This window comes from Phalaenopsis equestris, unplaced genomic scaffold, assembly GCF_001263595.1.
Source record: "Phalaenopsis equestris unplaced genomic scaffold, ASM126359v1 Scaffold000673, whole genome shotgun sequence".
NCBI classification, from domain to species: domain Eukaryota; kingdom Viridiplantae; phylum Streptophyta; class Magnoliopsida; order Asparagales; family Orchidaceae; genus Phalaenopsis; species Phalaenopsis equestris.
The window spans coordinates 34,622-50,120 of NW_018165113.1; the positions used below are offsets into that span (position 1 = coordinate 34,622).

Consider the following 15,499-nt stretch of genomic DNA (forward strand, 5'->3'; position numbering starts at 1 on the left):
GATTTGAGGTAAATTGCTCTTTCATCTAAACTATGAAAATTATGGGGTCAGTTTGACTTCATCTTTTTCAAAACCCAACTTTTTAAACGTCCTTCCGAAGCGGGCGACGAGATTTCAATTCCGAGGACCGACAGCTTCTTACGGGCAAACCCTACACCAAAAATAGTGCCGACATTATGTTATATGCTTTATTTTATTGCTGTACAATAATGACTAATAAGACTAAAGAGATTGGTACACTGACATTGTAGGAAAGATAAACAAAAATAATATTTTGTGACCTTTGACTTAAAGAGATTGAAGTGAGAAATAGTCATATGACCTATTTCAATAAGGAAGGGTGACAACATATAATCACAAATTTCAATGAAAGTACATGTAAGGTGCATGACAGGATGCAAAGGAAGAATAAGTGGGATCAACTCAAGAAGGATTGGAAAATTTGGAAAGATTTGAAACAAGGATCAATAGGCTTAGGTTGAGATCCAGTGAAGTGAACCATTGATGCTTCAGAGGAGTGGTGGACAGAAAGACTTGCTATGAGCAATTTTTCATTGCGGCTAATTTGATTCATTTTATTTTTAATACTAATTAAAGTGTTTAATATGATTTTGCAGGTGGTGCCCGCAGCGAAAAAATACAAACTATGTAGACTTTACCGCGAATTAGAAGAGTTGGATTGGATGTTTGGGGGTGTCGTCGCAACAGACAAATATGCATGCGCTCCAAGTGAGACAGTTTTGTGTTAGCCATGAGATTGTGGCCGTCAACCTATCAGGTGATTCAACCGATCTCCACAGCACGGAACTCCCCAAAATCCAGTTCACTTACCATTCTAAGTGTCCTTGTGTAGATGGTAGAAAAAGTGGGGCTGTTTATCTTAGAAACCAGATATCACAACTGATACGTTCCTCCAACGATGCCCCACATACAGTTTAGACAACTTCCATTAAGCGGGCGTGCAAATTCCGGATGAAGATAATAAAATTTCAGAGGATTTCGAGCTACACCTTTTTGCAGTAGAGTTTCTTCAATATTCGGTCCACAGAAATTTCTTCACTATGATTGCCAAAGAAAAACTGATGGCATATCTACGATTTTTTTATGCTCGCAGGAAAATTTGAGGAAATTTTTTTCTTATTTGCTATTGACTGTGAGACAGTTTTATTTCATTTGTTGTTGCTTTGGACACTTTTGTTTCGCTATTGTATTTTTTTATGATATACTTCTTTTGGGATGCTAGAAATGCTTTTGCATAATATTTATGAATGCTCAATATTCGGAGGCCGTCATTTTTTTTCTATTATAATTGCTTGGGTCATGCTTTCTTCATGATTTATTAATTCCAATTTTGTTTCTAATCCCTAGTACAATATACCCCAACATGGATTTCGACCAAAAAAGAGAGAGACGAAGAAATGCAACAATCTGTTTGATCGTTGAGTATTACAACACGTTTATTGACCGCTCTCAATGCTTCACATTGTCTTATATCAGAGACAAATGTGTTGGGGAATTGCTTTCTGAGCTTCCAACCAGATTCAACATGTTCCATATGAGGCAAGAGATATTTATTGATCTTCTAGCAGAACTTAGTGGATTTTATGGTCTTCATGGGTTATCGATGACGGCTTAACGTGAGTGTTGGCGATGACTCTCTACGTATTATCACAAAATGAGTCAATACGTGATGCGATGAACGATTCCAACACTCATCAGAGACGACTAACAGATACTTCTTTGTGGGTCTGAATGTACTTGTGAGTTTATCTACACAAGTTATAAAACCAACCGATCCAACATTCGCACAAACTTTTACCAAGGTTCAACGCGATGCACGTTACATACCGTTCTTTAAGGTAATATTTGCAATTTCTAGTTTTCAATTTTAAATATGAATACTAAACATTAATAACTGAAAGGTATCTGTGTAAGATTGCACCGGAGCAATAGATGAAACCCACGTTGATATGAGAGTTACAAATGATGAAAAGATTGCATTTATCAGATATTGTGGAGCTCATACGCAAAATGTCATGGCTGTGTACGACTTTAACATGTGTTTTACTTTCGTCATGCCCGGTTAGGAGGGTAGTGAGCACGACAACAGAATTTTTAAGGGTGCTACATGAAATCCTCACTACAACTTCTCACAACCTCACGGTATGTTGCAGCCTCAAATCTTTTGGTCATTTACTTCGAACATCGTACTGAACCAACAATATATTCCAGACAAATATTATTTGGTGAATGCTGATTATCCATTACAGTGAGAATATTGAAAATACTTTTCTAATACGAGATATTATATACCTGATTTCGTGCGAGCCAACAATGTTACACGTGACAGAAAAGATGTGTGTAACAAAAGACATTCCTCTTTACGGGGTGTCATCGAGAGGATTTTCTATATTTGAAAGAAAAAATGAGTTATACTACGCGATATATCATCTTACCCATTTCCAAAATAGGTCCAGATTGTGATAGCCACGATGACTCTGCACAATTATATTAGACGACATCCGTCTCGAAGCAACAAACTTTCGCAGTGCCGAAGAGGATCAACAGTTGTAGAAGCATTCGAGTACCACTTTGGACATCTCTACCACAAGATGACAATGATAATTCTATTATTTGTACGAAAGGAGACAATACAAATGAAATGACGACCCTTAGGAAACAAATCTTTGATGCGTTAGTAAGAGGGTGAATGGATTATTTGCAAATTATTTCAAAGACTGTGTAATTTATTATCTATGTAAAAAATATTTTTAATATTCATGTTAAAATTTAAGCACTCATTGATGTTTTTTTAATTTACAGTCATATGTATTTTATTCTTTATAATGCTAGTTTGCAAATTTATGTTTTTGATGTATCAAATATAAGGATGCAAGAACATCTGTTTTAAAACTTGCACCTTGTTTCTAGTATTGCAGGTTGCAGCGTAATTGTGTTGTTTCACTAGGGGGTGCCTTAGAATTGTCACTGGTAGTTGGCGTTGACCAGTTTTGATATGTTTTTCTTCTTGTTTTCATCTTTTTTCAGATAACTTCTAGCCTAAAATAATTGACTAATAAATTTTATTTCGCTGCTTTAAGGAAAGATAAGCTCCATAATTTTAGAAATCTCGAAGATTGCTATGTCACTGTCGACTAATGACTTCCTTTCTGAGGTCACGCCAACCCCACAACTAAGGTTGACAGCTTTACAGATGCCCCCGGAGACTCGCAGAATAGTATGTCTTCTTCTGATGAACTGACGGTCAAGTTGATTTCACTGCCGAAAGTGATCGCGAATTGATAGCTTTATTGAAGGACAGTTCAGGACGACATATACATCACCTTCACGTTAACAATAATATCATCATTATTTTATTTGTAAATTTGCCAGTTAATCAGAAGAAGTCACACTGTTCTACGAGTCTCTGGGGGCATCTGTAAAACCGTCGACCGTAGCCGTGGGGCTGGCGTTACCTCAGAGAGGAAGTCTCTAGTCCACAATGGCATAGCAATCTTCGGGATGTTCCTCAAATTCTGGAGCTCATCTTTCCTGAAACGGCGAAATAAAATCCATTAGTCAATTATTTTAAGCTAGAAGCAATCTGAAAAAAGATGAAACACGAAGGAAAATTATATCAAAACTGGCCAACGCCAACTACTATTGACAATTCTAAAGCTCCTAGAGTGAAACCATATAATTACGCTGCAACCTGCGATATTAGAAATAAATTGCAGGTTTTAAAACAGGTGTTCTTGCATCTTTATATCCGATACCTCAAAAACGAAAAATTGTAAACTAGCATTATAAATGGTAAAGTACATATGAATGTAAGTTAAAAAAACATATCAATGAATGCTCAAATTCTAAAATGAATGTTAGTTAAAAATATTTTTTACATAGACAATAAATTACAGTATTTGGAATAATTTACAAATAATACAATGACTTTCCTACTAACACATCAGTGATTTTTTTTTCTAAGAGTCGTCATTTCATTTACATCTTTCTCTTCTTTCATACAAATAATAGAATGATCATTGTCATCTCGTGACAGAGAATGTCTGAGGTGTTACTCGAATGCTTCTGCAGGTACTTGCTGTTGATTCTCTTCGGCACTGTGAAAGTCATAGTCGCTTTGAGACGGACGCCGCCTAATATAATTGTGTTGATTCATCGTGGCTATCATAATCTGGACCTATTTTGGAAATGGGTAAGATCATATCACGTAGTACCACCCATTTCTTCCAAACGCCGAAAGTCCTCTCAATGACACCCCGTAAGAAGGAATGTCTTTTGTCATACACCTTTTTTCTGCCACATGTAACATTGTTGGCTGGCTCAAAATCATATATATGATATATCGTATTAGAAAAGAGTTTCAGATAATCTCGCTGCAATGGATAACCATCATCCATCAAATAATATTTTTCTGAAATGTATTATTTGTTCAGTACGATTTTCAAAGTGAATAACCAAAGAATTTGCGGCTGCATTAAACCGTGAGGGTGTGGGAAGTTGTAATGAGGATTCCGCATACCACCCTTAAAAATTTTGTCGTCGTGCGCACTACTCTCCCAACTGGTCATGACGAAAGTAAAACACATAGTTAAAGTTACACGCATGCATGATATTTTGTGTAGGGGTTCCACAATGTTCGAAAAATGCAATCTTTTCATCATTTGTAACTCTCGCATCAACTTGGGTTTCATCTATTGCCCCAATGTAATCTTACACAGATACTTTTTGTTATTAATGTCTGATATTCATATTTAAAATTGAAAACTAAAAATTGCAAATATTACCTTAAATAACGACATGTAACGTGTATCACGTTGAATCTCCATAGGAATTTGTGCAAATGTTTGATCGGTTGATTTTATGACTTGTGTATATAGGCTCACAAGTGCATTCAAACCCACAAAGAAAGATCTGCTAATCATCTCAGATGAGTGTTGCAATCGTTCTATCGTTTCACACATGGACTTATTTTGTGATAATATGTCGAGATTCATCGTCAACACTTCACGTTGTGTTGTCCTCGATAACCCATGAAATCCACTAAGTTCTGCTAGAAGATCAGTAAATATCTCCGGCCTCATGCGGAACATGTTGCTGAATCTGATTAGATGTCCAACAAACAATTCCTCAACCCATTTGTCTCTAATATAAGAATATGTGAAGCATGGACAACGATCAATGCACGTGTTGTAATACACAACGATCAAGTAGATTTTTGCCTTTTTCTATCTATGTCTTTCTTGGTCTGAATCCATGTTGGGGGTATATTGTACCAGAGATTAAAAAAAAATTAGAATTAATAAATCACGAAGAAAACATGACCCAAACAATTATAATAAATAAAAAATGACGGCATACAAATATTAACCATTTATAAATATTATGTAGAAACATTCTTAGCATCCCAAAGAAGCATATTATAAAAAATACAATAAAAAAGTAAAAAATGTCCCAAGCAACAATAAAATGAAATAAAATTCTCCTAATCAATAGCAAATAAGAAAAAAATTCCCTCAAGTTTCTTTGCGAGCATAAAAATGTCATAGATATGCCACTCATTTTTTTTGACAATCGTAGTGAAGAAATCTCTGAGGACCGAATCATGAAGAAACTCTACTGCAAAAAAGTATAGCTCGAAATCTTTTGAAATTTTCTTATCTTCATCCAGAATTTGCACGAGCCGCTTAGTGGAAGTTGCTTGAACTGTATGTGGGGCATTGTTGGAGGTATCTATCAGTTATGATATCTGGTTTCTGAGATAAGCAGCTTCACTCTTTTTTCTACCATCTACACAAGGAGGCTTAGAACTGTAGGAGTACTGAATTTCGGGTCAATTGAATCACCTGATAGGTTGAAGACCACATTCTCAGGGCTAACACAAAATCCTGTCTTACTTGGAGCGCATGCATATTTGTCTGTTGCGACAACACCCCAAACATCTAATCCAACTTCTCCTTCAACTCTGGGTCTAGTCGGCTGAGTTTGTATTTTTTCGCTGCGAGCACCGCCTGCAAAATCATATTAGACACTTTAGTAAGTATTAAAAAATGAAATGAATCAAATTAAACGAAATGAAAAATTGCTCATCGTAAGTCTCTATGTCCACTACTCCTCCGAAGCATTAATGATTCGTTTTACCGGTTCCCAACCCAAGCCCGTTGATCCTCATTTCAAATCCTTCCAAATTTTTCAATCCTTCTTGAGTTGATCCTATTTGTTCTTCATTTTCATCCTGTCATACACCTAGCCTGTACTTTCCATAAAATTTGTGATAATATGTTGTCGCTCTTATTGAAATAGGTCGTACGCCTAATTTCCAGTTCAATCTTTTTAAGGTAAAGATAAAAAATAATTTTTTCTTTTTTTTTCTCAGAATGCTGGTGTACCGCTCTTTTTGGTCTTATTAGCCATTATAGTACTACAATAAAACAAAGCAATGTAACATAACAATAAAAATAATGCAAAAAAATAAATAGAAAGAACTCAAAAGAGAACCAATGCCACAACAACTGTAAGTCATTTGCAACAGAAATGTCACAGTAAAAATTCGACCGAAATCACACCACCCAACACAAATACCACTGTCAGCAATGGTATACCATGTTGAACCAATACAAATTTCTGAATATCAAGTGGTATGAACTTCCAATTCAAGTCAATGCAATTGCGTTGGGAGTCCAGTGACTACAATTGCTCAATAATGTAACCACCAGTCACATTTCGCTCTCTATGAAATGTAATTAGCAAAGAGAAAATCATGGAACTGTACATGAAATGCGTAAACTAAAATTTGAAAGCTTCATCTTAGCACTAGTCAATCTTCCTCAATCATTTTACTTATCAATTAAAATTGGCACATGACAACTCCGTGTCACCTGTTGTATCTGAAATTAAGCAATAGTTACAAATTGTTACGTCATCAGAATTGATGATGAACATCACAACAGTATCATTATTTCAAACTTGATCTTGCAGGAAGACCACCACAAAGTTTGTATGGCAGATGAAAACATATGAATGAAAGCAACAAACACACAAAAAATATTTTAAAATTTTATGAGATATCGTATTTACAACGAGTTCTTCATTTCCTCCAGCAACAAATTCCACTACAGATAATTCTAGTGCTTGATCGTCCATTCACAAATAAAATACTAAAAGTATATATTGGATGCTGGCAATGTCAGTCAAAATTAAGAAAATTGCTATCGTGCAAGAGTGACCAATACAAACTGAAAAGAACTATATGGACTCATCTTATTAGGATATTATTGTAAGTTCGTGAAAACTTTTTAAATAAAATAACATCTCTAATCCTTCTTTTCTATAAAAAAATAAAAGTGCCTTGCAATGGAGTGAACAATTTGAAAATATTTTTGAGTTATTTAAATAAGCTTTAACAACGTCGTAGGTTTAATCATTACTCATATTTATAATCATCACCATCAATAATGATGCTTAGACTTTGAATATATGCAATGTTGTCTCAATATAAGCAATTTATGGTCTTCTACAAAAATTGACATGAAAAAAATAGGCTAAATTAAAAACCACACTAATACCCAACCTCATAAATAAAAAGGGAGAATTTACATACATAACACTCAGTTCTTATGCATTTAGCTATCTCACCCCTAAACACTCACTTTCACAAAGCAAGCACCCAACTTACCTTTATCACCACTCTCCAATAATGAGCTCCGCATTTTCATCTAAAGGTATGGTGCTGATTTTGTTAAAATAAGAGTTGGTGAGATAGGTAAATGCAAAAGAATTGGGTGCTATGTAGGTAAATTCCCGAATAAAAAAAGAAAACCAAAGACTACCAAATATAAGATCTTTCTCACCAACAAAAAACAAAAACAATCGTGTCAACTCAGATATAGCAAATTAATAGGTATCATCCACAAATTACTAAAAATTATACTAAATACCTCGATCTAAATGAGTTTATTATCAAAAGAGAATGCGTTATATTATCCATAACTTCATCGAGCATCAATCTTAAAAGAATTCAACTTAGATGTTAATGGTAAATACAACAACTTCACTAAACATTTTAGAAAATAGCCAACCAAGCTCCACAAAAACATACACGAGTTCATCTTTTTTCCGAAGTTCGTCCGCAAGTCTAAAAATATTACTATACTGTTAGAGGTCCAAACATCTTAATGATGGAAATCTCCCTTACCTTTTTTTTGTAGATATTAAATTGTGTTTGAGATGATCAAACCAAAAACAGTAGGAATGCATCCAAACAGTTTGGATGTAGATATAAAAAACTTCTCAAATGGCTGAAGAGCTTTGATGACTATGGTAATGACAACACACAAATCAGTATAGCTAAACCCATAATATTCCTATTATTCTACTAGAAATTGTAACTGTAAAATGTCATAACATTCCAACCCATCCCAAGTGACAGGTCACCCACCACACCAATACCAACACCAACACCAACACCAACTACCACTGTTAGCCACAACCAACAAAAATACCACAGCCACCAACTCAACCTAAACAAAATCTTAAACTAATAAGATTTTCCTGAAGGATGAAGCATTACTCAAGTATATAATCAAAACATGGAGTTCGGCCACATTCATACTTTGACATCAATATACCGATCATTCAAAAGCTCAACAGAAGAAACATAATAAACTTCCAACTATGTCAAAATTACAAGGAACTATGAACTTTGAGCTCATTATTGCTTCAAGACACATGCACCAAATCCATGCCAATGCCAAATACGAATCAGTAAATCAGAGCTACACGTCAACAACTCTAAAGCATCCAATTGGCATAAAACAAAAAAAAATTTCTTACCGCTGGCTTGAGGAACTTGTGAGAAGAGGAGGAAGAGGAGAGGAAGCGTGAGCTATGTCGGAGAAGAGGAGGAAGATGACTAGGTATTGTCAGCGGTCGGAGAAGAGAAGAGGGGAGAAGATCGCTGCTTGCTCTTCTTTTGCGGGATCTACTATCGCGGTTAGGGCTAGGTAAAAAGGAGGCACGGGGTTAAAAGGCCGATCGACAAAATTGGGCCGTAGGTAAGGGGGAGCTTTCCGTGTTCACACCAAACCGCAGGACGCCGCGGCGGCACCGCCGCCCCAAACGAGCAAAGTTAGTGGCATGGTGCCGCACTGCAGCTCCCTCGCCGCCCCAAACACTAGAACAAGCAACAACTAGATTTATTACTAGCAACTCGCACAATTAGCTTTATTTTGCATAAGAAAGAGATTGTGGAGATGTGCAAGTTTTGAGGTTTCATGTTCCAGCTTTAACAGCACTTTTAATCTAAACATTTTTTTATTAAATCAAAGTTTCTAATTGCTCTCATCGTTGGTATTGTGAATGCCTTCCCAATACTAGAACAGCATTGATAGGTAATAATGTAATCTGTCAAGGTTCTGGAAGCAAATGTCGAATGAAGTAGCACCAAACGTTATTTCTATTAAGATCATATAATTGAGTATTCACCAAAAATAAAAAACTCATTATTGTCAATTATATTTTGCAGTGGTCTTAGGTTGCCTTCTATCATTGCTTATGATTAATTGCTTGCCTGCAAAATTCCCTTAAAAATAATTATTCACTCTTAGGAAGACATCCATTGCATATTTTTATTTGTTATTAGTGCTTTGATACCGGAGTTAAAACAAACCACGACCTAACGACAAATAGTATTGCTGAATTTAAAAGTACAACGATGACTCTTCATTATAAACAACACGAACACACAAACGGACTAGCTCTTTCAACTGCCAAAATATTCTCTTACTTGTCGTAGGTTTTCTCCTCTGACTGGAGAAGTTCAGCTTATTTTCAAATCAACTAGCTCTTTCAACTAACATTAAGAAATCACTTATTTTGAAAATTTTTAAAGCCAACCTCAACAAATCTCTGAGGCCGCGTAGAAATGTAGCATTTTTCTTCTGAGATACTAACATAGTGGGGTGCATATCTGGAAAGAGAAGTAAATTATGTCGCATATTATAAAATGGATTGGACCTCTGAGTCAGATTGAGGAATTTGTCTTGCAATGCTAATCTGTTTGAAAGCGGAATAAATTAATCCTTGAAGACTTTGACAAAATCATCCTATTGAATCTGTGGAAGAGCTGTCAGCTAAAATTTCTCTCTATGTTCTGTTTGCGACCACCTCCCTGCATCGCCTTCTAACATGAAAGGAGCTAGCACACTCCACTATTTTTTGGTCAAATCACACAATTTAGAATCTTTCTGATCTTTAATAGTTAATCTTCAACAACTGTAGGGTTACTAACACCCTTGAATGTATGTGGCTTGGATATTTAAGAGATCTTCAAGTGTCGATTAATTTCTACCCCAACTTCAGATCTGACCACTATGCTAGTGGAAGATCTTTCAATGGCAACTATTTTGTCAACCACTTATGATATCAATTAAACAATGCCCTGTAACTAATTGACTCTAGTTTCCTCTTTTGTCATGTTCTGATTATAATTTGTGTTCAAACCATTTAGCTGATACTTCTTATTCTCTTTCAGGCTTATTCATCTCAATTGACACAATTTATTATTCAAATGTAATCTATTATATAATAATTATATCGTGCGTATAATGTCGTAAGTCATTTTTGTTACCCACCATGAATTCGTCAACCTATAGCTCTGTCTAAATCAATTCATATTTGATCTCAATCTTACTTCTTCTAAATGCATCACACTTCCATCATTCTTTTCATTCAATAAATATGCCCTGATACCACTTTTCGTCACACTCCAACTAGCCCTCCTTAAAGGTCTACTATGGTATGATTGAGGCAGATGATTTGATCAGATTAAATTCTTACAAGCACTAGTCTTGACTTGCAGAATCTGTACATAGTGGGTGATGAATTAGTCTAACCAAATCACCGTAAACATACTTAATATATTTCATTCTATAATTCATTGACATTCACATATATTTAGAAGCGTGTAAACTTATATCACCAAAACATATATATTTATATGAAATAGTTAAATCCAACATAAAAAGATACGTACCCGAAAGTCTGTACAAGCTCCCAAAATTATGAAATGCAAGTTATACAAGTCAGACATTACTATTTGCCCCAATGCTTCTTATCCCTTCTTAAAAGTAAAAAATGCAGAGTGATTAACAACGAGCTCAACAAAATAATTTGGACTAATGTAAGATTTTGTAGATTAAAAAGAAACATCATGCATGCTTATATGTATCTCATGTACATGCTCATAATACATGTATAATATGCTATATTCATATAAAATATATAAAAAGAAGACATAATTCACAGAATTATGAATGTTGTATAAAACATTTATTTCATTCATTCATCTGTAATCAGATGCATATTCATAAAGTCATTAATTTAATCATAGGAATGTCACTTGTAGTTATACATGTCTCAATTATTTTTTACATGTAATTGGTTTGTGACCTAGCGCAAATGTCATACTAACTATTGATAAAGGTTGGGCCACCCGACATACCAGTTAGTAATAGTCTACCAGTACCAATGGTTCCCTATATTCTGTCGTCATCTGATCCCAATGGCTTTAGTAGTTTCATCTCCGTTTGAATACTAGGATTTGGAAATCTCGTCGCTCACTATTATTTGTACTTATAAGTATTCATATAATAGCTACCTAACATCACTTATGATATATTTTTAAATCATAATTCCAGTAATAAGCATTCATCATAGACATTTCATATATAATATGCATGAATCATAGTAAATGAATACCCGCGAGCAATGAATTCATAGGCATTTTCATCATATGTATAACATAGAAAAATCATAGATATTGTAAGTGATAAATCAAGTTTGCATTCATTATAATCAATGTATGTATTCATTTATAATATTTAGAATTTCTAAATGCAATTGTATTGTACACATAATCACGTGGAAACTTACAAAGAGTTTTCTTCTTAATTTAGCACATGATTATTTCACTTGAATTGACGGATCAGGGCTATGACGAGTTTCCCCAAGCTTGCATCGAGCTCACCACACAGTGCAAACAACCTGGAATTTGTAAACATCTTAGGATTTGACAAAATCTTGGCTCATTTTGATGATTTAATCCCAAAAAACTTATTTACAAATTTCTACCTCAAACGGGCTTCACTACATAAGCAGTTCTTCTATGATATTTGTTATTTTTTTCCCCTTTTCTTCTATCCTTTTTACATGCTGATCATTGGCTAAAGACCCATACAGAATCCTACAAATAAAATTTGTAGTCTCTGATAAAAGCCCGCCTCTTGCTACAACGACCTGAAACGAAAATATGTACCGCTTTGTGACATACGCAAAATGAAAATGTAAGGACATAAAGGAATATCACAAATGTTGTGAAAGAGGGGTTTGTACTCACAGAAATCTTCTGGGACCCTAAACCGTGAGTTGTGGCTTTGTGCGGATCATTCTCCCTATCTCTATTCGCGTTTGCTACAGGGATTGATCGCTGGAAGCTTCAACCAAGTGAAATGAAGTGAGGGAGAGGGGAAAATGAGATAGAAATGTGTCATTTAACTCACTCCATTAACTCTCAGTCGCGTGATTCATCCCACGACTAAGGGTGCGTTTGGGGCAGTTTCTGCTTATCCAGATAAACAGCTTATCCTGAAACACGGTCTGCGAGGTTCGACCCGCGACTTGCGTTTAGTGTAAAAATTTAACCGCGTTTTCAGATAAGCTATCGAAACGTGTTTTCCAAACAGTGAGGCGGCGTTTTCTAAACGCCGCCCGCACTTATAAGCTGCCCCAAATAGGCCGTAAGAATTGCGGAAAGAGTCGGTGATACGGTGTCGGGGAAGATTTAGGAATTAGTTAGGGCTGCCTAAGTTTAATTAAACTTATAACTTCAGAATTTTATATCTTATACGTTAAAAATTTATGCATGGTGCTATATATCAAATTGATCGATTCAACATGTATAATTTTATAAATTTGATATAATCGATTTTCAAGGATGCAAAATTTAGGGTATAATTTGAAATTGCCAAAATTGGGTGTTACGGATAGATTGTTGGTGGAGATACTCAACATAATGGAGGCATTTAGGCGTTGAACCAGAGTGCGACATTCAACCATAAGGAAGTCTGTTTTAATTTTTTTTTTTTTTTTTCTTCTTTTTGATTGCACAACTAAAAGGTGACCTTGGCATCCGAAAAATATCAAAATTGACGCTCTACATTTTTAATCCTTGAGAGCTTACTTAGCATGAATCTTGTGGGTGAAGCTAAGAGAGTAGGATTATTCCTCTTTGACTCGTTATACTGCATATATAATCTTCCTCTTTAATGGTTTTATTTGTAGCGGAAGGCATGCTTTTACTCTAGTTGTGTTGCCTTACAATGTCCAGCATATGAAGAAATGAATCTTTATTTTTCGCAAGGAGATTGAATGGCAGATATCATCTTGAATTTTTGAATGTATTGTCTCTTCAATCGGTTCATTTGGAACATTCTAAAGGCGCCCTTCTTGTACTTACATAGTCTTATTTAAATTTCGGTCCTTTAGTTCTCACCCTCTGTTTAAACCAAAAAGACTAAATTTGGATGATCATATTGTGGAATCACCAAGGAATTCTAATTCTAAATAAAGTTGGAATCTAAATAGATTGATCAAACTTTTCGGGTAATTCCAAGTTGTGCAAAGCCTTTTTGTTTTTTTTATTTAATCTGGTTCCATGATATTCTGTTTCACAATCTCATGCTTGATTAAATTTGTTTTGCTTGATAATGTAAGATGAATACCTATATTTGTCATCAAACTATGTTTACTAAGTAGATTCATATGATGGCCATGTCACCAATGACTTTAACGGTCTCCTGGGTTGGCTTCCCTTGTTGGGACAAGTCATCTCTGACTATTACAAACACTTTAGGGGCTGCCTAGTTGTTTGTAACAACTTTTTATGGTGTAGATTTTGCGACCCACGCCTATTTTTAACCAATAGTTTTTAGGGAAAATTACATACATAGCACCCAATGCTTATGAATTTACCTATCTCACACCTAGACTTTCATTTTTACACACAACACTTTATCTAAGGATGAAATGATAGATTTGACTATTAAAAGGTGATAGTGAGTGCTATTTTTCATACGATGTTTGTAATTATGAAAGTTTAGGTGTGAGATACGTAAATGTGAAAGTTTTGGGTGCTATGTATGTAAATGCCCCTAGTTTTTAACTGTCTCCATAATGGTGAAATCAGGATGGATTCTTTTCTGCAAAAAGTGCTTTGTTTCTCTATTATATGCTATGGTGAAACAAAGATTGTTTCTTAAATTGTTAGTTGAAATCATTATTGATTGTCGACGGTCATTTCCAGACTGGAGAAGTAATTGATAATCTAATATTGCCTCTGATGATTTATATGCATTTTTATTTCAGGAGGAGCTGAAGAGAAACACAATCACAATGGTGGAGCAAAGTAAGGTGCTGAACACTTCAGGCGCCGAGAAGCAGACTAAGAGGGAGCTGTTTGACGCACTCCGTCAAGAACTCGAGTAACTTTGTTTATTTCGCATGCGCAGGCATCATTTTCTCTAAATATTGCTAATCATATATGCTCATAAATCCTTATTAGTTGATAATATTGACCTCTGAAGCTCTTAATTTGCTTCACAGAACGCCTGTGCTTGAGAAAGCCTCAAAAGCAGTGTGGGAGCTCATACTGGATAATAATGGCCTTGGAAAAGAGATCAGCGAGGTGGTCGAGAGAGTCTATCGTCGCCTAAGCGGCATTGAGCTGCCCACGCCTCCTCCTTCGGCGGCAGAACCGGTGAACGGCGATGAAGTAAAGGAAGAGAATGTGAAGGGTTCGGACGTGGCTGAATCCTCTGCGAAAAAGCGGACATTCGGTGAGATGAATGCTCAAGATATTGCCCAAACTCTCCCTAATGAAAGTGGTGACAATCATCCTATGGCGTGACTTCGTTTTTCTATTTGTTTTCTGATGCAAATCTTGATTTGGTTAATGCAGTGTCATAAGCTTTTAGGAAAGGCAGTGTAAAGATATCTACTTAGCTATTTCCAACCACATTGTAGGTATTTTCTTGAACTGGATATCGGTTCATATTAACCAAATCAAAGTCACATTTGTCAAGGACATTAACATTCATACTGGCCAATTCCTATGTACTTATATATCTAACATCTGAACTTTATTTTTCTATATTTATACCACTCAAATCTTTGATTTCACCTATAAAATATTACTATTTTAACATTTAAAAAGTGAAAATGCCTTTGCATGCATAGATAAGGTGGTACATATGTAAAATGTTTAGGAGTTAGATATGTAAATACCTAGGTTTAGATTGCCACTGCTGTTGACAGTGGATTGTCATCATAATAAACAATATTCTTTAATGAATGTTAACAATCAAAACTAATAATATTTATTTCTAATATTTAAATTGAGAATCGTTTAAAATTGTTTTTTATGAGG

At 35.2% G+C, this 15,499-nt stretch overlaps 1 protein-coding gene across 2 annotated transcripts in view; it reads left to right on the top strand.

The window, feature by feature from the left end:
* LOC110030216 overlaps positions 1-15,229 on the top strand; it is a 37,964-nt gene extending 22,735 nt beyond the window's left edge. For both annotated transcript variants that reach the window (XM_020732819.1, XM_020732820.1), the window contains exons 3-4: positions 14,440-14,555; positions 14,677-15,229. In XM_020732819.1, coding sequence (XP_020588478.1) covers positions 14,440-14,555; positions 14,677-14,980 — 420 coding nt within the window. In that variant the 3' untranslated portion in view covers positions 14,981-15,229. The remainder of the gene's footprint in view (positions 1-14,439; positions 14,556-14,676) is intronic.
* The last annotated feature ends 270 nt before the right edge of the window (positions 15,230-15,499 follow it).